We start from the raw sequence: 27518 nt of genomic DNA, 5'->3' as shown, positions 1-27518 counted from the left end.
ATAATAATACTCCTATGTTGAATCACAGTAAACTCAAACTCAACTCAACTCAGTACAATCCATCAAGCGGTGCGGCTTCATAGCTTACCAAAGTCATACTAAAACATTTTAATAGATTTTTGAGCGCTGTGTGTAGTGTTCTACATTTTCAATGGAACATATAAAATGTTGGTATTGTTTACTTGAGTCATATTGCCATCATAGTGCAGCCTACACTTATCTCTTATGTTTGACTGCCATCTACTGGTCACACTTACTACACCATGTTCCATATAAAATGGCTTCGAGGTGGTTAAGTTCAAGCAAACTCATGACTTACATTAGGCGCACTGTCGAGTTTTGAAAAAAACAAAAAACATTTTAAGTACGCCTTATAGCCCGGAAAATACGGTAAATAATATTATGGATTTGATTTATTTAGCGCAAACGGAGAACCCCTTGTTCATTCACGCCACATTCACACTTTGATGGTGGTAAGCTACATTTGTGGTAGACTGACGGAAGCATGGCTGCCAATTTGACCGCCGCCAAACATTCACACACCAGTGTGAGCGGTACTGGGAGCAAGGTGGGTCAAGTGTCTTGTCCAAGGACACAACGGCCATGACGGGCACGGCGTAAGCTGGAATTGAACCAAAAACCCGCAAGTTGCTGGCACGGCCGCTCTACCATTTGAGCCACGCCGTCCCACAGACATTGTAAGCCACGACTCTTTCCCTACACTTTGACTACGTTTACACTGCAGGCCAAAGTGGCCCAATATGTCTTCCCTGTGCTCCTTAACGACAGTCTGCACCGGAGCCGAACAGCAGGACAGGTGTAACAACAACATCATTACCTGTCACTCTTTATAACTCCTTGTGCAGATCTCAATGTTCATTATTTAAATGTTTACTTAAGTTTGAAGCAAAGGTGGTAATACTAATCGCCACATTTGGCGAGATGTGTTTTAAAGCGCAGCTCTTCCCTGTTCAAAGTGTCACCTTTATCGTTAGTTTTGAAGCCCAAATACCTTCATATTGTACTTCACCACCCTCTTTGTTAACCAGTAGAATTTTTGTTTTTTTGACATTTTCCTCTCCAAGATGTTATTGCTTGTATGCACTTTGTGTGTGCATCATGCTCTGTAGTCACCGCCGCAGATGAAAGAACGGTACCAGTACTTTTCAAAGGCAGTATAGTACCGATTTCAATCAATTAGTATTGTGGTACTCTATTAGTACCGGTATACCGTACAACCCTAATATAGTGTTATATATTTGGGAGGGTTGTAATACTTTATTGGCTGTTAAGTAGAAGAGACACGGACATCAGCGTGGATCTACACTACCGTTCAAAAGTTTGGGGTCACATTGAAATGTCCTTATTTTTGAAGGAAAAGCACTGTACTTTTCAATGAAGATAACTTTAAACTAGTCTTAACTTTAAAGAAATACACTCTATACATTGCTAATGTGGTAAATGACTATTCTAGCTGCAAATGTCTGGTTTTTGGCGCAATATCTAAATAGGCGTATAGAGGCCCTTTTCCAGCAACTATCACTCCAGTGTTCTAATGGTACAATGTGTTTGCTCATTGGCTCAGAAGGCTAATTGATGATTAGAAAACGCTTGTGCAATCATGTTCACACACCTGAAAACAGTTTAGCTCGTTACAGAAGCTACAAAACTGACCTTCCTTTGAGCAGATTGAGTTTCTGGAGCATCACATTTGTGGGGTCAATTAAACGCTCAAAATGGCCGGAAAAAGAGAACTTTCATCTGAAACTCGACAGTCTATTCTTGTTCTTAGAAATGAAGGCTATTCCACAAAATTGTTTGGGTGACCCCAAACTTTTGAACGGTAGTGTACGTGTACGTTTTTCAACTCACATGTAAACAAATACGCCACAGCGTCAATTCTGGTCCTTCAACAATATATATTCATATATTACATACAGCCTATCATTTGCGTACTATTGACAAGTGATGCACCAAAAATTTAGTTGTCTTAAACAGAAACCGAAACCGGATGTTGTGATGAGATCCATTCCGGCGCACACGAATGACGTAGCTCGCCCAAAGCTGACGAAAAAGTCGCAGTCGGGTCACATTGCGTTTAGACTTAAGTCACTTTTGAAAAGATCTGATTCCAGTCTGATTCAGGACTACCTCCTGATGTGGCCTGAATCTGATGCCAAAACATGAGATCTGAAGCACTTTGGAGCGCTTAGACTGGCAAACAAAATCACTTATTAAGGACAAAAAAAAAATCTGATTCGGTGTGCATAGTAAACGGCCTTTGAATCCTGCGGCTTATAAAACGGTGCAGCTAGTTTATGGATTTTTCTTCGCCGACGGCCATAAAGCAAGTAGTTTTCATTAAACACATGCAAGACACTCAAATGGTGTGTTATTGTTTGTGCTATGATGCCATTTTTTGGACGTGTTCGCTCACTGCAGGTGCAGCTGGGTGAAAGCCTACAAGTGTTTCCTGCTGTTTAAAGCTTTGAACTGTAAGTAGAAGTGCCGTTCCGTCTTCTAATCGTCCATAGCGTTTCTACTTGTGCGGATTCTTCATTCATCACTCCGAGCAACGTATGTAAGTTTTACAATACAACTAAAACAATTCGTACCTACTAAACCTTCCCATGTGTGATGTCTGTAGGAGTGTTTTCATGCATATTTGTAAATGCTATCGTAATGTAATCAAGCTAGGGTTGTTAGCATTAGCTAATATGTGTCTGTGTTAGTATTATTAACTTACAATGACATTATTTTTGTACAGTTTAAGTTTCACAAATTCCTCAGTAAATTCACCAAAACGTCACCGTGGAGTTATTGAGTCTGTTTAGCTCAGGGTTTCCCGCAGCGCTTTGTTGTTAAGGCGGCTGCCTTAACAACAAAGAGCCACCGCCTAAACTAAAGTCTTAACAAGCTAGCTACGCTTAGTTCTGCCTCTGCCAGTACGTCTTTGCAGCACCCGGCACTGTCCCACCCACATCTGATTGGTTACACGCAGAGCGGTAACAGCCAATCAGCAGTGCGTATTCAGAGCGCATGTAACAGCCAATCAGCAGTGTGTATTCAGAGCGCATAGTCAGTGCTCCTGCGGTGGGGTGAGCAGAAAGGTGTTTAGCAGGTAAGCATAAGGCAGCGGACTCTCCCCAAATTATAATAAACACCTCCCAGTCAACTACTAGTAACATCACTATGAGCCCGTTGACGTTCTAGAAACATAAGCGGCAGCTCAGCTCGCTCGCAGTCCTTGAGGTGAAGGCTAATTAGCTTTTAGCGTAACGTTTTGCGGTGTGTGTGCGTGCGTGTGTGTGTTACGGACAGCAAAGCCCTGTCTGTCTGAGAGAAAGACAAGCATTACTGACCTACAGTTAACAACTAAGTTATTTCACTTTACCTTTTTCTGTGTTGAAGCAGCAAAAAACGACATTATGTTAAATGAAGAGTTTCCTGAAGCTGTCTCTGATAGTTGATACAATAATGTAACTGCATCATAAAGCCTACATGAACTCCATGGTGTTCAGGAATGAATAGTCTTTCCTATTGCTATTGTACTATTTTTTCAGCTATAGTTACATTAATCATTAGTAATGCAGCAGCCTAGTTTTGAATGACAGGGTCCCTGCTATCACATGTTGATAAAAATATAACATTTACATAATAAAAATCAACTACAGGCTTCCCAAATACTGTAATAAATTAAGCATGATGAGTTGAGCATATGTCAGCGTGTGGCCCCACTTTTAACTCTTTTTTTCAAACACTTATTGCAAACGCTTACTTACAGTAAGTCATTCATTTGACTTAGTAAGTCATTATTTTGACCTACTAAGTCATAATAATGACATACTTAGTATCTCAGGTAACTAGGACTGTTTTGTTTTTACTTTACGGAAAAAATATCGAGATATATATCGTATATCACCATTCAGCAAATGGAGCGGAAAACACAACCAAAAGTTGTAGGCTTCTTCACGCGACGAAGCCGGCCTACTTCACCGCAGTCTGTAGTCTATTGCCCCCCCCCCCGCCAGGCTGTGGTGGCAGCGACGAGGTAGAGACTTGATGGCGACAGGCGAGTTACACCGATCCTTACACCCACCCACCCACCCCTTTCCCCGGTCCCCTGCCCCTGGAGAGTCACCACCTTAACTAACACATTTTCTGGGGGAAACACTGATATGTATAATTATATACATACATACACACATATACATACAAACACACACATACATACATATAAACACATATATATTGTGTAAAGATATTTTTTTTAAAGGCCTACTTTTTTTTATTTAAACGGGGATAGCAGATCCATTCTATGTGTCATACTTGATCATTTCGCGATATTGCCATATTTTTGCTGAAAGGATTTAGTAGAGAACATCGACGATAAAGTTCGCAACTTTTGCTCGCTGATAAAAAAAGCCTTGCCTGTACCGGAAGTAGCGTGACGTTGCAAGTTGAAAGGCTCCTCACATTACCCCATTGTTTACACCAGCAGCGACCGAGAAAGCGACGATTACCCCATTAATTTGAGCGAGGATGAAAGATTCGTGGATGAGGAACGTGAGAGTGAAGGACTAGAGTGCAGTGCAGGACGTATCTTTTTTCGCTCTGACCGTAACTTAGGTACAAGGGCTCATTGGATTCCACACTTTCTTCATTTTCTATTGTGGATCACGGATTTGTATTTTAAACCACCTCGGATACTATATCCTCTTGAAAATGAGAGTCGAGAACGCGAAATGGACATTCACAGTGACTTTAATCTCCACGACAATACATCGGCGAAGCACTTTAGGTACTGAGCTAACGTGATAGCATCGGGCTTAACTGCAGATAGAAACAAAAGAAATAAACCCCTGACTGGAAGGATAGACAGAAGATCAACAATACTATTAAACCATGGACATGTAAATACACGGTTAATGCTTTCCAGCCTGGCGAAGCTTAACAATGCTGTTGCTAACGACGCCATTGAAGCTAACTTAGCTACGGAACCTCACAGAGCTATGTTAAAAACATTAGCTATCCACCTACGCCAGCCAGCCCTCATCTGCTCATCAACACCCGTGCTCACCTGCCTTCCAGCGATCGACGGAGCGACGAAGGACTTCACCCGATCATCGATGCGGTCGGCGGCTAGCGTCGGATCTCGCGTCTGCTATCCAAGTCAAAGTCCTCCTGGTTGTGTTGCTGCAGCCAGCCGCTAATACACCGATCCCACCTACAGCTTTCTTCTTTGCAGTCTCCATTGTTCATTAAACAAATTGCAAAAGATTCACCAACACAGATGTCCAGAATACTGTGGAATTTTGCGATGAAAACAGAGCTTTTTGTATTGGATACAATGGTGTCCGAATACTTCCGTTTCAACCATTGACGTCACGCGCATACGTCATCATACATCGACGTTTTCAACCGGAGGTTTCGCGGGAAATTTAAAATTGCACTTTATAAGTTAACCCGGCCGTATTGGCATGTGTTGCAATGTTAAGATTTCATCATTGATATATAAACTATCAGACTGCGTGGTCGCTAGTAGTGGCTTTCAGTAGGCCTTTAATTGCATGAAGTGTGTTTGTTTTTTTAAAATCGTTTGACAGCAGCATTTTGAAATCAAGTTCTAAAGAGAGACATTTCACACCCTCAGAAAGGAAAGAAACACTACATAATATGTATTGTGTGTTAGCATACGTAAGAGTGTGGTCCCAGTTCAGACTTGACCCACATTTAATATTCATACGCAGCTGTAAAGGAAACAACTGATAGCTGTGTGATGGATGGAAGCGCTGCAAGTGTGTGTGTGTGTGTTAATGGTTTGGATACAGTGCAGGTAGTCAGGGGTGTGGCACATACTTAGTGTGTTGATACAAGCCAAGTAGGTCAGGAAATAGGCGGGGCCGTTAACACCCTTGGATGTGCCAACAAGCACAACTATACAGGTATATTGACTTATTTAATTTCAACTAGAACTTGTTCATTTGCAGCAAGTTTCAATATTAGGAACAGGGTACAAACAGGTGCGTACTTGATTAACATTCAGCACGTGTGAGCACATGTTGAAAAGGAAGATGAGGATTAGACACCGTTGTGTAAACCATGAACCCACTTGCTTGTGTGCACACATATGTGTAAAAGTTCCAGGCTGCATGCACTGGAGTCTATGGGTGGAAAAGCCAATGCACTTTTCCCACCCTTGATTCATTCATTCATCCTCACCCTGCAGCTTCTGGTTCTCTCTCTCCATCCTCTGCAGGAGAATCTGCTGTAGGATGGCTTTCCTCCATAGCTCCCTGAGTTCCTCTTTGCTCTTTCTTGTCCTCTCTTCAGGCACTGCTCTCATGGACGACTCCGCACTCCCCGCACCTACCGCTTGGCCCCCGCACACATGAACCCCGTCCAGACAGTCTCCGCGCTCTGAAAAGCATCAAACGTAATTATGGCATTAGACTGGATTAGACAACGTGACGTTTTGGATGTCTGCTGCAGCAAAAAAAACCAAGTAGGAATCCTGAATAATATAACAATGTTGATTGTAAATTAGCATTCACAAACTCATTATTATGTAATCTACTAAATCAGGGGTCCCCAAACTATATATATATATATATACATATACAGTCGTGGTCAAGTTGACATACACTTGTAAAGAACATAATGTCATGGCTGTCTTGAGTTTCCAATAATTTCTACAACTCTTATTTTTTTGTGATAGAGTGATTGGAGCACATACTTGTTGGTCACAAAAAACATTCATGAAGTTTGCCTCTTTTATGAATTTATTATGGGTCTACTGAAAATGTGAGCAAATCTGCTGGGTCGAAAGTATACATACAGCAACATACATTGTAAATTTTGGTGATGTAGGAAAGTTACAATCAAATCAAATGAGCTTCATGGCATGACCTCTTAACTTCATGTGAGTGATTATGATTGACGACACCTGTTGACTTCTCTGAGCCCATTTAAACAGGGCTCGTGTGATGCAGTCATTAGACTCGGTTACAAACGCGACAATGGGAAAGTCAAAGGAACTCAGCACACATTTGACAAAACGAATCATTGACTTGAACAAGTCAGGAAAGTCACTTGGAGCCATTTGAAAGCAGCTTAAGGTCCCAAGAGCAACTGTGCAGACAATTGTTTGTGAGTATAAAGTGCATGGCACAGTTTTGCCACTGCCACGATCAGGAAGAAAACGCAAGCTATCACCTGCTGCTGAGAGAAAATAGGTCAGGATGATCAAGAGTCGGTTAACCGAGAACCAGCAAAAAGCAGGACTGCAATGAATTGGAAGCTGCTGGAACACAGGTGTCAGTGTCCACATTCAGGCGTGTTTTGCATCGCCATGGACTGAGAGGCTACCATGCAAGAAGGAAGCCCTTGCTCCAGAAGCCACACCTTAAGGCTCGTCTAAAGTTTGCTGCTGATCACGTGGACAAAGATAAGAACTTCTGGAGGAAAGTTCTGTGGTCAGATGAAACAAAAATTGAGCTGTTGGGCCACAATACGGAGCAATAAACCCCATTGAGAACATGTGGACAATGCTGAAGAAACAAGTCCATGTCAGAAAACCAACACATTTAGCTGAACTGCACAATTGTGTTAAGAGGAGTGGTCAAAAATTCAAGCAGAAGCTTGTGGATGGCTACCAAAAGCGCCTTATTGCAGTGAAACTTGCAAAGGGACATGTAAGCAAATATTAACATTGCTGTATGTATACTTTTCAAGTTTATTATTCTTCGGTCAATCGTCAACAAAATAAACAAACAGTTGTACATTCATAAATTGAAAATGAAAATGTTGCAGACCGAAAGGGTTTAGGCTGAAGTTGAACACTTATTGCGCCTAACCCTATAAACAATGTCGAGTACAAAATAAACTCCCGAAAATTATTAAATGTCCTTTGTACAACATATTATAAATACACATTATACATAACATAAACACAGTTCAATTATATACACAGTAAAGGCATGTGAAATATCCTTGTAGACATGTTAAACCTTTGTACCAATTTATATACTATATACAAACAATTGTACTTCCATTATTATTTATAACCCACATTTAGTATTTGAATTAACATTGATCATAGTATTAACTACTGTGTTGATTCAAGAGTGATATATTTTTTCAAGACATTAGTCTTAAAGTGTTTTTTAAATGTGTGAATGGAACTGGAACATTTTAAGGAATTATCCAAGCTGTTCCACAGTTGAACCCCCCTGACAGAAACACATCTACTTTTTAAGCTTGTTCTTATCTTAGCTTTCTGGAAGACTGCTGAACCTCTGAGGTCATAGGGACTCTCTCTGGGTTTAAACCTCTCCTGTAGACATCCAGGCAGCATGTGGTTATGAGCTTTGTACGTCACAATAGCAGTGTTGAGGTCAACAAGATCGTGCAGTTTTAATGTTTTTAATTTAATAAACAGAGCATTGGTATGGTCATGATAATCTGCATAATTTACAATTCTAATCGCTTTCTTTTGAAGTAAGAATATAGATTTAATGTTTGTTTTGTAGTTGTTACCCCAGATTTCGACACAATATTTAAGATAAGGGAGTACAAAAGAATTATATAACATGATAAGAGCCTTTTGATTTACGGAGTTTTTGATTTTATGTAACATAGCAATATTTTTTGCCATCTTTGTCTTAAGTATATTTATGTGCAGTTTCCAATTTCATTTATCATCTATATGGATTCCCAAAAATTTTGTTGAATACACCCTTTCTATCTCCATATCATCAATTCTTATATGACACTGTTTGTTATTTTTCCTATTTCCAAAAATTATATATTTTGTTTTATTTAGGTTGATTGATAGTTTATTGGCATCAAACCATTGCTTTAGTATGTGGAGTTCATTCTCTACAGTCCCTAAGAGTTGGCCAAGGTCTTGCCCAGAACAGTACAGACTTGTATCATCAGCAAAGAGAATACAGTTGAGTTTTTTAAAGATTTTACAGATATCATTAATGTACAATAAAAACAATTTTGGTCCCAGTACAGAACCTTGGGGTACTCCATGTGTTATAATCTTTTTATCTGAATCTACATTATTCATATGCACGTACTGTTCTCTGCCACCAAGATAACTCTTCAACCAATCATGAGCAAGACCTCTAAAACCATATCTCTGCATTTTGTTTAAAAGCAATATATGATCGATGGTGTCAAAGGCCTTGCTCAGGTCAATAATCAGCTCTTTTGACCCTCACATTTTCAGTAGACCCATAATAAATTCATGAAAGAACCAAACTTCATGAATGTTTTTTGTGACCAACAAGTATGTGCTCCAATCACTCTATCACAAAAAAATAAGAGTTGTAGAAATGATTGGAAAGTCAAGACAGCCATGACATTATGTTCTTTACAAGTGTATGTACACTTTTGACCATGACTGTACATACATACACATATACACACACACATACATACATTTGATGTATTTGTGTTTACTTTTGTCAATTGTATGTTTGTAAAAACCCAATAAACAACGGTTTGAAAAAAAACAAAACATGTGAGACAGTGTTTACAGCTTTGAGGGTGCAGCATCTGAAAAATGCTGACATGCACGATATCGCACATAACTGCCACCTTTCTAACGGAAATCCTTAGAAAGCGAAATAATATGCAAAGTCAAAATCCATGGAATGCTCGCCCACATAATTAGGACGATGTAATGAATGCGACTGATGGGAGGTGCGTGGTGGAGAGCAGAAATAAGGTACGGTGTCACCATGAATGACATCATTGCCATTGTCGATATGCATAAAATAACGAGGGAAAGGATAAGAAATAGATGCTTGACCTCATCTTTTCTCAACGCTTTATCAAAGAATTCAAAGACCAAGATAAAGAGGAATTTAGGACAAGCACGCACAATAAAAGCTAAACATAGAAGACATATACACATTTATTTTTTGACGCAGATGGGTGCAACACACCAAAAATACAAGAAAATGTTGTGAGACTCCACCCTAAAGTACAGGGTGGATCCCAAACCTCAAAATACCCTGTGTTGTCTGGAGGAAGGACATCCAGTGACAACCAGCCGGATGGCACTTGCCTTTTTGGACTTCACCTACGTACTGTATGCACACGCCATAAGACGCGGGACCACAATACTGGTCTTTGTGGCGCATGAGGGTAACGCTGATGTCTACCTACTAGCTGTCAGGCAGGCCTTCAAAGATGTGCCGAGACATTCAGCACAGTCACTAAGCAAACACCAGGCTCTTAACACACGTCTCTAAGAGAGACATGTATTTGTTAGACAAACACAGACTTCAACAGAAGTCTTCGGGAGCGAGTAGATGCACTCTGCACACGACTTCATGCCTGCTGGCTATCAACATTTTGTAGAATAAATCATGCAAGTTTGAATGACATTTCATTTCATTTACTATAATGCTGATGTGCTAAAACAATTAACAACAAATGTGCCGAAACTTGACACAAATTTACAACAGCAGTGTAAATTGGTGTTTCGGAAGGGAAATTTTCTTTAACTACAGCAGGGATGTCAACCTGGTTTACATTGAGGGCCACATCGCAGTTATGGCTGCCATCAGAGGGCCGTATAATGTATACATCTGATTGTTTTATACATTTTTTACGCATACTGAACAAAAAAAAGGCAGATTTTACAGTAAAAAACTGGCAACTTGGTCTCCAGAATTGTACTGTTTAATAGTGTTTTTTCTTTTACCATACTACAGTAAATGGAAAAACTGTTAGCTTAATCGCCACAATTTTACTGTAAAATATTTTTTTTTTAACACATTAAATGGAAAAACTGTCAGTTTAGTCGCCACAATTTTACTGTAAAATATAGTTGTTTTTTTAACATATTACAGTAAATGAAAAAACTCTGTTTAGTCGCCAGAATTTTACTGTAAAATTGTGTTGTTTTTTTTACATAATACAGTAAATGGAAAAACTGTTAGCTTAGTCGCCAGAATTTTACTGTAAAATAGTGTTGTGTTTTTACTTATTGCAGTAAATGGAAAAACTGTCAGCTTAGTCGCCAGAATTTTACTGTAAAATTGTGTTTTTTTTAAACATTACAGTAAATGGAAAAACTGTTACCTTAGTCGCCAGAATTTTACTGTAAAATTGTGTTTGTTTTTTTTAACATATTACAGTAAATGGAAAAACTGTCAGCTTAGTCCCCAGAATTTTACTGTAAAATATAGTTGTGTTTTTAGTATATTACAGTAAATGGAAAAACTGTCAGCTTAGTCACCAGCATTTTACTTTAAAATATTTTTTTGTTTGTTTATTTAACATATTACAGTAAATGGAAAAACTGTCAGCTTAGTCCCCAGAATTTTACTGTAAAATATAGTTGTGTTTTTAACATATTACAGTAAATGGAAAAACTGTCAGTTTAGTCGCCAGAATTTTACTGTAAAATTGTGCTGTTTTTTTTGCATATTACAGTAAATGGAAAAACTGTCAGCTTAGTCCCCAGAATTTTACTGTAAAATATTGTTGTGTTTTTAACATATTACAGTAAATGGAAAAACTGTTAGCTTAGTCACCAGCATTTTACTGTAAAATATTGTTTTGTTTGTTTTAACATATTACAGTAAATGGAAAAACTGTCAGCTTAGTCCCCAGAATTTTACTGTAAAATATAGTTGTGTTTTTAACATATTACAGTAAATGGAAAAACTGTCAGTTTAGTCTCCAGAATTTTACTGTAAAATTGTGTTGTTTTTTAAAATATTACAGTAAATGGAAAAACTGTCAGCTTAGTCGCAAGAATTTTACTGTAAAATTGTGTTGTTTTTTTTACTTATTACAGTAAATGTGAATTGTGAATTATATTTATATAGCACTTTTCTCTAGTGACTCTAAGCGCTTTACATAGTGAAACCCAATATCGAAGTTACATTTAAACCAGTGTGGGTGGCACTGGGAGCAGGTGGGTAAAGTGTCTTGCCCAAGGACACAACGGCAGTGACTAGGATGGCGAAAGCGGGAATCGAACCTGGAACCCTCAAGTTGCTGGCTCGGCCACTCTACCAACCGAGCTATATCGCCCCAAATGGCAAAACTGTCAGTATTTTACTGTAAAATATTTTTTTGTTTGTTTTTTTAACATATAACATTAAATGGAAAAACTGTCAGCTTTCAGAATTTTACTGTAAATATATATATATATAAAAAAATTTTTTTACATATTACGGTAAAAGGAAAAACAGCACCACTGTTTTTTTTAGGGAAAAACAGTCAGCTTGGTTGCCAGAATTTGGTGATTATATTACTGTAAATGGAACAATACCTTTGTTTTGTTTTTTAATTTTGGCAACTGAGCTGCCAGTTTTTTACCTTAAAAAAAAGAAAAGGTTCTGTTTTTGTATTTATAGTGATAAACCAAAAAAAACGTAAATTTTACTGTAAAAAAATTGGCAGCTCAGTCGGCAGAATATCACAATGAATAAACAGTGGTAGGTTTTTGTTTTTTTTAAAATTTACAATAATATGCTGTAAAAACCACCGTACATTTTACCATCCATTCATCCATCTTCTTCCGCTTATCCGAAGTCGGTTCGCGGTGGCAGCAGCCTAAGCAGAGAAGCCCAGACTTCCCTCTTTCCAGCTACTTCCAGCTACAGGACTGCATGTATTGCACATGATATCGCACGCAAGCAAACACGCTGCTTGGAGCGCATAGCTCGGTTGGTAGAGTGACCGTGCCAGCAACTTAAGGGTTCCAGGTTCGATCCCCGCTTCCGCCATCCTAGTCACTGCCGTTGTGTCCTTGGGCAAGACACTTTACCCACCTGCTCCTAGTGCCACACACACTGCTTTAAATGTAACTTAGATATTGGGTTTCACCATGTAAAAGCGCTTTGAGTCACTAGAGAAAAGCGCTATATAAATATAATTCACTTCACGCTTGTATCGCACATGATATCACACCAGCAAGTAAACACGTTGCAGGACTGCTTGTATCGCACATGATATTACATGCACGTAAACACGCTGCAGGACTGCTTGGATTGCACATGATATCACACCAGCCAGTAAACACGTTGCAGGACTGCCTGTTTCGCACATGATATTACATGCAAGTAAACACGCTGCAGGACTGCTTGGATTGCACATGATATCACACCAGCCAGTAAACACGTTGCAGGACTGCATGTATCGCACATGATATTACATGCATGTTAACACACTGCAGGAGTGCTTGTATTGCACATGCTATCACACACAAGTAAACATGCTGCAGGACTGCTTGTATCGCACATGATATCACACATGCAAGTAAACACGCTGCAGGGCTGCTTGTATCGCACATGATATCACACGCACGTAAACACACTGCAGGACTGCTTGTAGTAAAACTAATACTGGGACGTTTGGATGCAAGCCGATATCATCCGAAACTTGTTTTAATATGCTGATATTGGACCAATATGTGATAACAGTATCAAATCTGGGCGCCCCTAATTAGTTTTAATTGTCATGAGCCCGGGCATTTCTGAAAAAATATGCCAAAGCAGACATATTTCACAGCAGGGAAGAGCACCCTCTCGTTCAGCGGCACCTCTTCCAAGAACACACACACACATATCCAAAGTGGATTTTAATTTTTTTTTAAAAGTGTATTTGTTGTAGCAATGTGATTGTTAAAGTTAAGCATTTTTGTGATTTCTAATCGTTTGTGAGGGCACCAAAGGGACTTCTGTGTGCGCACGTGTGTCGGCAGCTTGTCGTCATTGTTTTCGCAATATGAAGTCGATCCATCACCCAGTAGTGTATAGCACTTGATTGTGTTCAAGGTGTGCACACCTGCAGTGAAATATGGACTTCTGTCGAAGCTGGAACCAATTATTCATATTTACATTGTTTCTCCACTATACAAAGTTTTTTATTTACAAAACTCTGTTCAAGAAGCAATTAATTCCGCAAATCGAGGTTCCGCTGTAGGCGATCTGAGGTCACCATGGCGATGACAGCGATGCTACCCTCTTGAAAAACTAATAAGACAGACACAGTCTTGCAGTCGGGACACAACCCTCGGTAAACACTCCCGACTTAGAACTACGTCGCACTCCCCGCCGTCTGTGTGGACTGTCAACATGACCTTGAGCCACAGCGCCGCCCTGCACGGCACACAAATACAGCGACACACCCATGATCTCATGTGTGTATGCACAGTTTGCACACGCGTAAATAAATACACACCCAAACCACACTGGTTGAAGTGTGCGAGTCCATCACGCAGCAAAATAAAGTACCAAGTCACGACAGACCTTTGCTAATATTTCAATGGTAGAACGTCTCTGGTCTGTATGTGGTGCTGTATATTGTCTATTATGGCAGGAGATATATCCGTGTCAGTGGGTGCCATAGTGACACCAACGCCCGTCTTGTGTACACAGAAGTGACCTAACCATACATTCATCAACATTCAGCGACAGATACGGTCGTGGTCAAAAGTTTACTTGTTTATATTGACACATTTGTTTTTTTATTGTTCAATGATTGTTACATACGTCTAGCTTGAGCGCTATTATGTGCTTAGCTGTAGTGTAGCTGTGAGCTCCGAGTAGCCTATAACCTGGCATTTTTACCTTTCGTAAATGACTTGACTAAAATAGGAGAAATTGTGTGCTTAATGGAAGACATTTAGATGGTAACTAGCTGACCAGCTTTACACAACTAAACACTCTGCAGGACTGCTTGTATCGCACATGATATCACACGAAAGTAAACACTCTGCAGGACTGCTTGCATCGCACATGATATCACACACAAGTAAACACACTGCAGGACTGCTTGTATCGCACATGATATCACACAAACAAGTAAATGACTGCTTGTATCGCACATGATATCACACACAAGTAAACACACTGCAGGACTGCTTGTATCGCACATGATATCACACACACAAGTAAATGACTGCTTGTATCGCACATGATATCACACACAAGTAAACACTCTGCAGGACTGCTTGTATCACACATGATATCACACACAAGTAAACACTCTGCAGGACTGCTTGTATCACACACAAGTAAACACACAGCAGGACAGCTTGTATCACACATGATATCACACACAAGTAAACACACCGCAGGACTGCTTGTATCACATGATATCACACACACAAGTAAATGACTGCTTGTATCGCACATGATATCACACACAAGTAAACCCTCTGCTGGACTGCTTGTATCGCACATGATATCACACACAAGTAAACACTCTGTAGGACTGCTTGTATTGCACATGATATCACAAACACAAGTACATACCCTGCAGGACTGCTTGTATCGCACATGATATAACACACACAGTAAATACTCTGCAGGACTGCTTGTATCGCACATGATATCACACACACAAGTAAACACTCTGCAGGACTGCTTGTATCGCACATGATATCACACACACGTAAACACACTGCAAGGCTTCTTGTATTGCACATGACACCAAACACACACACACACACACACACACACACACACACACACACACACACACACACACACACACACGTAAACACGCTGCAGGACTTCCTGTATCGCACATAATTGTACACACACAAACACTCTGCAAGACTGCTTGTATCACACATGATATCACACAAAAGTAAACACGCTGCAGAACTGCTTGTAGTGCACATGATATCACACACAAGTAAACACCATGCAGGACTGCATGTATCGCACATGATATCACACACACAAGTAAACACTCTGAAGAACTGCTTGTATCGCACATGATATCACACACACAAGTAAACACCCTGCAAGACTGCTTGTATCGCACATGATATCACACACACAAGTAAACACTCTGCAAGACTGCATGTATCGCACATGATATCACACACACACAAGTAAACACTCTGCAGGACTGCTTGTATCGCACATGATATCACAGACACGTTAACACACTGCAGGACTGCTTGTATTGCACATGATATCACACACACAAGTAAACACTCTGCAAGACTGCATGTATCGCACATGATATCACACACACACAAGTAAACACTCTGCAGGACTGCTTGTATCGCACATGATATCACACACACTAGTAAACACGCTGCAGGACTGCTTGTATCGCACTTGATATCACACACACTAGTAAACATGCTGCAGGATTGCTTGTATCGCACATGATATCACACACACACACGTTAACACACTGCAGGACTGCTTGTATTGCACATGATATCACACACACTAGTAAACACGCTGCAGGACTGCTTATGGTAAAACTAATAATGAAGAGTTTAGATGCAAGTCGATATAATTCAACTTTTTTTTAATGCTGGTATTGGACCGATATGTGAAACAGTATCGAATCAGGGCACCCCTAATGAGTTAAAAGGTCAGTATGAATATGTATTACATTTGGCGGGCCAAATCCAATGACTCGGGCACCTGGCACTATTAAAATGTTATGTCAGTATAAAACCAGTGAGCGATTTCTACTTCTCTTCTCCCTGAAATATGTCAACTTTTACCTGTCAGACTTGTGGGCTGGGGTGACAAAGGAGCTCATCTGTCAACAAACATTTACAAAGCTCTCCAAGACAGCACATAGGGTATAATTATCACAGCACAGAATCTGGAGGCATGCAAGCACAAGCATGACTCCTACTTGTGAACAGGAGTAACATGTTTATCATTTCTACTAGAACATACGTTGCAGAAGGGAACTGATCTTTTTCTGAGTCTTCCTAACACTTCCTCAGAATAAAAAGGCCACAATGCAGGAGACATGAAATAATGAAGGTACGCCACTATACAGTAGTGCAACGGTATTGTCAGAGGAAAGAGTGACACCTAGTGGAAAGACGCTATTACTGCATCATCGTCTAGGCTTGAGAGGGGGTTTTTAAAAGGTAATTTTAACCATGCAGATTATGCTGAATTACAGTCGTGGTCAAAAGTTTGTAAAGAACATAATGTCATGGCTGTCTTGAGTATCCAATCATTTCTACAACTCTTATTTTTTGGTGATGTAGTGATTGGAGCACATACTTGTTGGTCACAAAAAACATTCATGAAGTTTGCTTCTTTTATGAATTTATTATGGGTCTACTGAAAATGTGAGCAAATGTGCTGGGTCAAAAGTATACATACAGCAATGTTAATATTTGCTTACATGTCCCTTGGCAAGTTTCACTGCAAAAAGGCGCTTTTGGTAGCCATCCACAAGCTTCTGGTTGAATTTTTGACCACTCCTCTTGACAAAATTGGTGCAGTTCAGCTAAATGTGTTGGTTTTCTGACATGGACTTGTTTCTTCAGCATTGTCCACATGTTTAAGTCAGGACTTTGGGAAGGCCATTCTAAAACCTATATTCTAGCCTGATTTAGCCATTCCTTTACCACTTTTGACGTGTGTTTGGGGTCATTGTCCTGTTGGAACTCCCAACTGCGCCCAAGACCCAACCTTCAGGCTGATGATTTTAGGTTGTCCTGAAGAATTTTTCATTGTCCCATTTACTCTCTGTAAAGCACCAGTTCCATTGGCAGCAAAAGCAGGCCCAGAGCATAATACTACCACCACCATGCTTGACGGTAGGTTTGGTGTTTCTGGGATTAAAGGCCTCACTTTTTCACGTCCAAACATATTGCTGGGTACTGTGGCCAAACAGCTTCATTTTTGTTTTATCTGACCACAGAACTTTCCTCTAGAAAGTCTTATCTTTGTCCATGTGATCAGCAGCAAATTTTAGACGAGCCTTAAGGTGTGGCTTCTGGAGCAAGGGCTTCCTTCTTGCATGGTAGCCTCTCAGTCCATGGCGATGCAAAACACGCCTGACTGTGGACACTGACACCTGTGTTCCAGCAGCTTCCAATTCATTGCAGACCTGCTTTTTGGTGGTTCTCGGTTGACTCTTGATCATCCTGACCAATTTTCTCTCAGCAGCAGGTGATAGCTTGCCTTTTCTTCCTGATCGTGGCAGTGACAAAACTGTGCCATGCACTTTATACTTACAAAAAATTGTCTGCACAGTTGCTCTTGGGACCTTAATCTGCTTTGAAATGTCTCCAAGTGACTTTCCTGACTTGTTCAAGTCAATGATTCGTTTTTTTCAGATCTGTGCTGAGTTCCTTTGACTTTCCCATTGTCGTGTTTGTAACCGAGTCTAATGACTGCATCACATGAGCCCTGTTTAAATGGGCTCAGAGAAGTCAACAGGTGTCATCAATCAAAATCATTCACATGAAGTTAAGTGTGAAGCGACTGGGATGAGAATCAGCACCTCCAAGTCCGAGTCCATGGTTCTCGCCCGGAAAAGAGTGGAGTGCCATCTCCGGGTTGGGGAGAAGATCTTGCCCCAAGAGGAGGAGGTCAAGTACCTCAAAGTCTTGTTCACGAGTGAGGGAAGAGTGGATCGTGAGATCGACAGGCGGATCGGTGCGGCATCTTCAGTAATGCGGACGCTGTATCGATCTGTTGTGGTGAAGAAGGAGCTGAGCCGGAAGGCAAAGCTCTCAATTTACCGGTCGATCTACGTTCCCATCCTCACCTATGGTCATGAGCTTTGGGTTATGACCGAAAGGACAATATCACGGGTACAAGCGGACGAAATCAGTTTCCTCCGCCGGGTGGCGGGGCTCTCCCTTAGAGATAGGGTGAGAAGCTCTGTCATACGGGAGGAGCTCAAAGTAAAGCCGCTGCTCCTCCACATTGAGAGGAGCCAAATGAGGTGGTTCGGGCATCTGGTCAGGATGCCACCCGAACGCCTCCCTAGGGAGGTGTTTAGGGCACGTCCGACCGGTAGGAGGCCACGGGGAAGACCCAGGACACGTTGGTAAAACTATGTCTCCCGGCTGGCATGGGAACGCCTCTGGATCCCCCGGGAGGAGTTGGACGAAGTGGCTGGGGAGAGGGAAGTCTGGGCTTCCCTGCTTAGGCTGCTGCCCCCGCGACCCGACCTCGGATAAGCGGAAGAAGATGGATGGATGGATAAAGTTAAGAGGCCATGCCATGAAGCTCATTTGATTTGATTGTAACTTTTCTACATCCCCAAAATTGATCTTGTATGTTGCTGTATGTAAACTTTTGAACCAGCAGATTTGCTCACATTTTCAGTAGACCCATAATAAATTTATAAAAGAACCAAACTTCATGAATGTTTTTTGTGCTCCAATCCTTCTATCACAAAAAAATAAGAAATAGAAATGATTGGAAACCCAAGACAGTCATGACATTATGTTCTTTACAAGTGTATGTAAACTTTCGACCACGACTGTATATACAGTATATATATATTCCGAACGTGATTATGTCACTTTATCGATGGGAAAATAAATTTTTAGACAATATGATTTTCCTGAGCGGCTAGGAGGCACAGAGTACAAGCGGTACAAAATGGATTAGAAAGTACAGATTTGAAAAAATAATAATACAATTTTTTAAAATAAAAACTATTTATTTGCTTTTAACTTAGGACTTCGCGCGGGCTGGATTTTGGACGCTGGCCGGCCAAATCCGTCCCGCGGGCCATAGTTTGGGGAACCCCGCATTAAACGTTGGCATGCTAACAGTTGACTTGATTGGTTTTTAGTTATTCTTACCGTTAATATCTGTGTTTTTCTGAGGTGTAGCGACTCGCAGGAAAATCTGCTGTCTCCAGGAGTGGCGGTGGCGCAGAGGGCTTTCCCCAACTTCACATTCTGCACTTGATATGTAGAAGGCTGCTAGATCACTAGAAGTCAAGTGGACAGAAAGGTCTAGCATGAGAATATATACTGTACCTAAATCAGACTCTTCCTGTTGGACACAGACGTTGGCATGGTCATTTCTTGTACCGTGTGTGTACCTGCTCTTTGTTTCTGGACAGTCGTTTTCTTCGACAGGGGCCAGGAATTGAAATTTTAGGAAATTAGGAACAGAGGAGGAGGAGTGTAGTCGAGCACGAAGTCCACCCAGAGGACTGAGGTAGAAGGGTGGAGAGGAACGTGATGAAAAGAGACACATGCCCAATTCACACAGAGACATATTGCAGTAAGTACATTGCGCTCGATAAGTGTGGGGGGTATATTTTTTGTTATGGTTTCAAGGTGAGTGGAAGCCCCATTTTACTTCCCATCTCTTTCTGCATGTCTCCGTTTGAACAGGGCGTCACATAATGTGAATGGAAAACAGGTGGAGAATGACAAATATTACCAACACAGAAGTACATACTGTACTGTACGGTAGATTCTCACCGTCTCCTACTGAGCCTGGCTCCGGATGAAGGGGAGGAAGGAGGGAGCAGAGGAGAGGAGGATGAGGAGCAATTAAGAAGAGGAGGAAGGGCGGTGTCGGACGGTACGTGTCTGAGAGTGGGTGGACATGTGGAGAGGCAGAGAGCAAGCAGGAGGTCAAGGAGAGTGCACGGGAATGAGAGCACTGACAAAAGGCAGATACTTTGACCATTAAACACACAAGTGTCCAAAGTGGGGGCCGCAGAGAATTGTTTATTGGCCCTCGGCACATTCTACAAATATTATAAAGAACCTTTTCTTTTTTAAGTGGAATAAAAAGAGCACCGCACGGAGGTGAAATGTAAAGAGAAAATGTTGCAATGTTGACTGGAACAACACAAAAGGTGCCATAAAGGCTGTCTTTTTTTCTTTAAAACTGTCTTTGCCCAACAAATCAAAATCAAAGTTAATGTTATGAATTATTGACCTATTTAAGGCTGAAATCAAACTTTTCACTTTGAAATAGTTTTTTGGGAAAATAATGCCTATTTTGTGTATATAAAAAAAAATGTATCTTTGACAAAAAGAGCATACAACAAAAAAACGGAATAAAATAGTTAAAACTTATAAATAATGGATAGATCTAAAGTTAATCCAAAGACTTGAGCGTTGAAAGTTTAAAAAAAAAGTGCCTTATTTTTTTAAACACTTACGAGTTCTATAATAAATTTTAGTAAAATGTATTTTTTCAAAAATAACAAATTCAAACAAGTGTTATGAATTATTGTATATATATATATATATATATATATATATATATATATATATATATATATATATATATATATATATATATATATATATATATATATATATATATATATATATATATATATATTAGAGCTGCAAAAACTAATCGATTAAATCGATTAAAATCTATTATAAAAATAGTTGGCGATTAATTTAGGCATCGATTCGTTGGATCTATGCTATGCGCAGAGGCAATTTTTTTTAAATTATAAACCTTTATTTATAAACTGCAACGTGTACAAACAGCTGAGAAACAATCAAAATAAGTATGGTGCCAGGATGCTGTTTTTTTTCAATAAAATACTGGAAAGGATTGAAATGTAGTTTGTCTCTTTTATCCGATTATTAATCGATTAATCAAAGTAATAATCGACAGATTAATCGATTACCAAATTAATCGTTATTTGCAGCCCTAATATATACACACACACATATATATATATATATATGTAAGGGCAGCACGGTGAAAGAGGGGTTAGTGCATGTGCCTCACAATATGAAGGTCCTGAGTAGTCCTGGGGTCAATCCCTGGCTCGGGATCTTTCTGTGTGGAGTTTGCATGTTCTCTCCCTGACTGCATGGATTCCCTCCGGGTACTCCGGCTTCTTCCCACCTCCAAAGACATGCACCTGGGGATAGGTTGATTGGCAACACTAAATTGGCCCTAGTGTGTGAATGTGAGTGTGAATGTTGTCTGTCTATCTGTGTTGGCCCTGTGATGAGGTGGCGACTTGTCCAGGGTGTACCCCGCCTTCTGCCCGAATGCAGCTGAGATAGGCTCCAGCACCCCCCGCGACCCAAAAAGGGACAAGGGGTAGAAAATGTATGTATATATATATATATATATATATATATATATATATATATATATATATATATATATATATATATATATATATATATATATATATATATATATATATATATATATATATATATATATATATATATATATATATATATATATATATATATATATATATTTATACACACATATATATCTCTAAGAATCCAATTACTTCACAGCAAATATTGCACTTGGAAATTTTAGGGGAAAATATAGCATTTTTTGTGCATTTGCCATAAAAAACAGGGCTTTGACAAAAAGGGCATTAAACATAAAATACATTTAAAAAAAAAGACTATGTAATACTCCATGTAAGTTTCCTCTATCACTTTATCATAGTGCCACCTATAGTTTGGTCATGCCTGCACATACACTTTGACAAATGTTTGGTTGTGATGTAAGTTTGCCGTCTTTTTGCCCTGTAATAAATTATATGGACACTAAAAAGATATCAATATATAACGCAACGGACACATAATCGATATCAATATAAGATGTGTTCGATAACACATTCGATATATACGGTAGTTATATTTTTTGGTCAGAAGAAACCAGAAATTGTAATGCAAGATTAGTTTCATGAAGTCATTCATGCTCTGGGAACCCAGCAAACAGGAAACAGGAAGTGTCACTGAGCAATGGGAATGACACGCTAACAGCGAATCATATAATAGTATCCACTACCATGTTTGGTTGCGTTGTCTTTCTGTCTCGCTGTGGATTCTCTACATGAAGTGAGAAGAGAAACTGTAATATCTTCATATATTGTTAGAATAATTATGTGTTAGTTATCACACAACTCTTATGCTTAAAGGCCGTGGCTATAGTTATTATCAATTGTGCTGAAGTTGTACTTTTCTATCTGTGCAAAGGGACAACTTGCAATCTTGGATTGCGAGTCGTCTCGTATCAGTGTTTGTGTCCATACCCGGCCTGTTGACTGCCAAGGGCAAACATCGAGTACCTTGACGCAGACAAAGCAGAGACAGGGCGATATCACGAGTGTCAGCACATTTCCATTTCTGAATAATCATATATTGTGTCTAACTGGGGCTGCTGAAATTACCCACCTTCCTTCAGCAGCAGCCTCAGTGATGTAACCAGGGACCTCCCGAATAAATAGTGGAGCCCGTGGGCTGTGCCTTAGAGCGTAGGTTGGAACTGGAACTGAGTGTACAGCCCAATACGGCTCTCCTCATTGAGCAAAATTTAACTCTGTCTCTGCATGATTCCTTGCTTGTCTGTTTAATAGATGTAATCAGTGTTTGAATCTGACATATATCAACTCAATAAACTTCCATCCATCTATCCATTTTCTCCCTTTCGGGGTGGCGGGGGGTGATGGAGCCTATCTCAGCTGCATTCGGGCAGAAGGCGGGGTACACCCTGGACAAGTCGCCACCTCATCACAGGGCCAACACAGATAGACAGACAACATTCACACTCACATTCACACACTAGGGACCATTTAGTGTTGCCAATCAACCTATCCCCAGGTGCATGTCTTTGGAGGTGGGAGGAACCCGGAGTACCCGCAGGGAACCCACGCAGTCACGGGGAGAACATGCAAACTCCACACAGAAAGATCCCGAGCCCGGGATGGAACTCAGGACCTTCGTATTGTGAGGCCCATGCACTAACCCCTGTGCCACCGTGCTGCCCTAAAAAAAACGTGTCTTTAATTTTGTTGGTTTTAATGCAGACGGTGCGGAAACATCCGGACACTTCTGATGTGTCGCTTTAATGAGTAGCTTCCCAAACTACTCTGTGTAGTGTTCAATAGCTTATACACTACTGCCATCTAGTGTCTGTAATCTGCAACTACCTTCAAATCTACTACAATTACTTTATTACCTTAGCCGCGCTCATCCTAGCTGGCTACCAGACACCTTCTCCACTGATAAATAGCACCCTTGGTAAGTTGGAAATTAATTTACTGTATTTATTGGCAAAAAAAGTATCAATGATTATCTATATCGATCCATATAAGAAACGTACAGTACAGGCCAAAAGTTCATTCAATGCGTTTTCTTTATTTTCATGACTATTTACATTGTAGATTGTCACTGAAGGCATCACAACTATGAATGAACACATGTGGAGTTATGTACTCAACAAAAAAGGTGAAATAAGTGAAAACATGTTTTATATACTAGTTTCTTCAAAATAGCCACCCTTTGCTCTGATTACTGCTTTGCACACTGTTGGCAATCTCTCGATGACCTTCAAGAGGTAGTCACCTGGAATGGTTTGCACTTCACAGGTGCGCTTGAAGCTCATGGAGAGAATGCCAAGAGTGTGCAAAGCAGTAATCAGAGCAAAGGGTGGCTATTTTGAAGGAACTAGAATATAAAACATGTTTTCAGTTATTTCACCTTTTTTTGGTTAAGTACATAACTCCGCATGTGTTCATTCATAGTTGTGATACCTTCAGTGACAATCTACAATGTAAATAGTAGGGGTGTAACGGTACGTGTATTTGTATTGAACCGTTTCGGTACGGGGGTTTCGGTTCGGTTCAGAGGTGTACCGAACGAGTTTCCACACGAACATATTAAGTAGCTGCCTCCGCTTCCTTCTGCCTCTGTTTCTGTCAGTGCTCTACACAGCACCCAGCATTGTCCCACCCACACAACCATCTGATTGGTTACAAACAGAGCGGTAACAGCCAATCAGCAGTGCGTATTCAAAGCGCATGCAGTCAGTGCTTAGCGTTTAGCAGGTAAGCATCAGGCAGCGGACTCTCCCCAAATGATAATAAACACCTAATTCGCTTTTAGCGTAACGTTAGCTCATTTTGCGGTGTGTGTGCGTGTGTGTGTGTTACGGACAGCAAAGCCCTGTCTGTCTGTTATTTCACTTTACCTTTTTCTGTGTTGATTAAACTGTGTTGAAGCAGCAAAAAAGGACATTATGTTAAATGAAGAGTTTCTGTCTCTGATAGTTGATATAATAATGTAAGTGCATCATAAAGCCTACATGAACTCCATGGTGTTCAGGGATGAATAGTCTCTTTTATTGCTATTGTACTATTTTTTCAGCTATAGTTACATTAATCATCAGTAATGCAGCCGCCTAGTTTTGAATGGCAGGGTCCCTGCTATCACATGTTGATAAAAATATAACATTTACATAATAAATCAACTAAAGGATTCCCAAATGCTGTAATAAATTAAGCATGATGAGTTGACTTGAAACTGTTTAATGTTGCACTTTTTATATGTAGAAGAAAAGTTTTGTCAATTTATTTAATCTGAGCAACAACTTCAGGCAGTTTAATGTTGATTAAGGTGGACAGAATTATTATAGTGTTCCCAATGTTAAAAGGATAAAGCCATTGTTTACAAATTTGGTAAATAAATAACCAAAATGTATATTTTGTTGTTTTCTTACTGTACCGAAAATGAACCGAACCGTGACCTCTAAACCGAGGTACGTACCGAACCAAAATTTTTGTGTACCGTTACACCCCTAGTAAATAGTAATGAAAATAAAGAAAACCCATTGAATGAGGTGAAGGCGTGTCCAAACTGTTGGCCTGTACTGTATATTGTGATATAGTTTTCAGCCATATTGCCCAGCCCTACGACAGCGGTAAAATATTTTAAATGGGTGTATTTCAAGCACAGTATCGGCTTTCTACTTCCTTGTGTCAGTGTGAAAGAGGAAACAAAACACGTTGTGGTAGATGTCACCTATGGGAAAGCAACAAGACTTCTGCAATGATTTCAACTGTAAGCCTCACAAGAGTGCGTGTTAAAGCGACTTCAGGGGATTGTTATATAGTATGCTCAGCTAACCCACCTTTATTTCCCTTCAAATTACCCGCAGGTGTTTCTTACTTGCTCTGGTGTGGCCTGTCGGCGCCGACGGAGTAGTGTCGTAACAGCTTGGGCTTTGAAGCGGAGGCGGGGTCCTGCTGTGGCGTGTCGGTTAAAGTTTGCGCTGGTGAATGATCGGCCGAGGTGGGGGTTGGGGGGTGGCTGAAGGTGCTGGCTCGTTTGCGAAAGCCCTGCGACTGACTGTCACCCGCTGACGTGGGGGAGGGAGACGGGGAGGGATAGGGGTCAAGGCGCTTCAGGTCTCCTGTCGAGTTGTGGCCCCTGAAGAGAAAACATTTGAATGTACTTCCTCTATTGAAACATTGCTGGACTGTTTATTCCAGGGGTGTCCAAACTTTTTGACTTGAGGGCCACAATGGGCTAAAAAAAATTTGTCTGGGGGCCGAAAGCATGTAAAGTAACACATATATATATACACACATATATATATATATATATATATATATATATATATATATATATATATATATATATATATATATATATATATATATAACATAGATAAGTGTGGAGTGAGTGTTTTACATTTTTCCCATCATGCACTCTGATGGATTTAAATGGATGTAATTAAAAATATATATATATTCCACAATGTTCAGTGAGCAGGTTGTTATGCGTCGACCTTTATGTTAGTTGAATTTTTTTTGTTGCTCCATGACTACGGAAGGTTGTTTGGATTGTGTCATAAGTAATGCTGTTCTATTATATCAAAGTACTTTCAAGGGTCGTTGATCTGATTAACAGGGTCTTTGCAGGTTTCAACAAGCCAAATTCAAGACTTTAAGACCTTTTTTGAGACCATAATGAATACAATTTAAGATCCATTTCACATCGAAAGTGCAGTATGCTTCATATGCGATTCCCTCCACCGGCTTCTACCATGCACTGAACTGTTCGTCCTAAAGCCACAAATCATTAAAGTTGCACTTACCCATGAACGCAAGTACTGTTTAAAGTTTTCTCCGCTGCTATGCTAACTAAGCTGTCAACACACAGCTGCACGCGCGTGCACAGCAATAGCTGGTGGTGTTCGATAAATTCTGACCGGGCAGCACAGTTACGTTATAGCGTCCTCAAAAATCAAACCATTTCAAAGCGAGACTGAAGTTTACGAATGTTTTAAATAAAAGTAACGTCAATAGATTTTTAAGACCTTTCAAAATCGTATTTAAGACCTTTTATGAGATTTTAGGATAATTTTAAGGCCTTAAATTCTAATTATTGGATTTAAGACTTTTTAAGACCCTGCGGATACTCTATATCAGGGGTGTCAAACCCAAATACAGAGTGGGCCAAAATTTAAAACTGAACAAAGCCAAGGTTGAACAAATTAACCTTTTTGATAGGGACCCAAACAAGTTTTGCATTAAATATTGAACAAGCAAGGCTTATATAACTTTATAGTGACATGCAAAATCCAGTTTCAAATAATAATAATAATAATAATTAAAAAATATCAATAGCATATCAAATACAATTTAAATACAAATTTAATGCCTCTTTTCTATTTGCAACCATCCATCCATCCATTTTCTATCGCTTATTCTCTTCCTTCCGAGGTAAATATCAACATTAACTTTTTCCACAGGCTAATAAATTTGAAAATAAAATAATGAATAAACCAAACATTCTGGACTTTAAACTGCTCAGTTTGCAACACACTGATCTAATCTGATGTGCCCAAGCCAGATACCTGCCATCTTTTCTTGGATGCTAGTTCATTAATGTCGGGGCTCAGGCTTTGAGCTGAGGCAACCTTCATTATCCAACGAAGGTGTTCATCAGTCATTATATCTTGTATTCCACAGTCTTGGGGGCGTGCCTT

General features: G+C 40.0%; 1 protein-coding gene across 5 annotated transcripts in view; it reads right to left on the bottom strand.

Annotated features, from left to right (window-relative positions):
- The window catches only part of tbc1d1 (TBC1 (tre-2/USP6, BUB2, cdc16) domain family, member 1), a 122706-nt gene that overhangs the window by 45106 nt on the left and 50082 nt on the right, over positions 1 to 27518 (bottom strand). For 3 of the 5 annotated variants that reach the window (XM_062027223.1, XM_062027226.1, XM_062027227.1), the window contains 5 exons: positions 25694 to 25954; positions 20216 to 20326; positions 19828 to 19941; positions 19583 to 19713; positions 6223 to 6420 (listed from right to left, as the gene is read on the bottom strand). In XM_062027223.1, the coding sequence (XP_061883207.1) occupies positions 6223 to 6420; positions 19583 to 19713; positions 19828 to 19941; positions 20216 to 20326; positions 25694 to 25954 (815 nt within the window). The remainder of the gene's footprint in view (positions 1 to 6222; positions 6421 to 19582; positions 19714 to 19827; positions 19942 to 20215; positions 20327 to 25693; positions 25955 to 27518) is intronic. The other 2 variants (XM_062027224.1, XM_062027225.1) reach the window with 2 other exon arrangements.

This window comes from Entelurus aequoreus, linkage group LG18 (assembly GCF_033978785.1).
Source record: "Entelurus aequoreus isolate RoL-2023_Sb linkage group LG18, RoL_Eaeq_v1.1, whole genome shotgun sequence".
In the NCBI taxonomy this organism is placed as follows: Eukaryota; Metazoa; Chordata; class Actinopteri; order Syngnathiformes; family Syngnathidae; genus Entelurus; species Entelurus aequoreus.
Note: the sequence above shows the minus strand (reverse complement) of the source record. Positions and strands in the feature narration are given on the sequence as shown.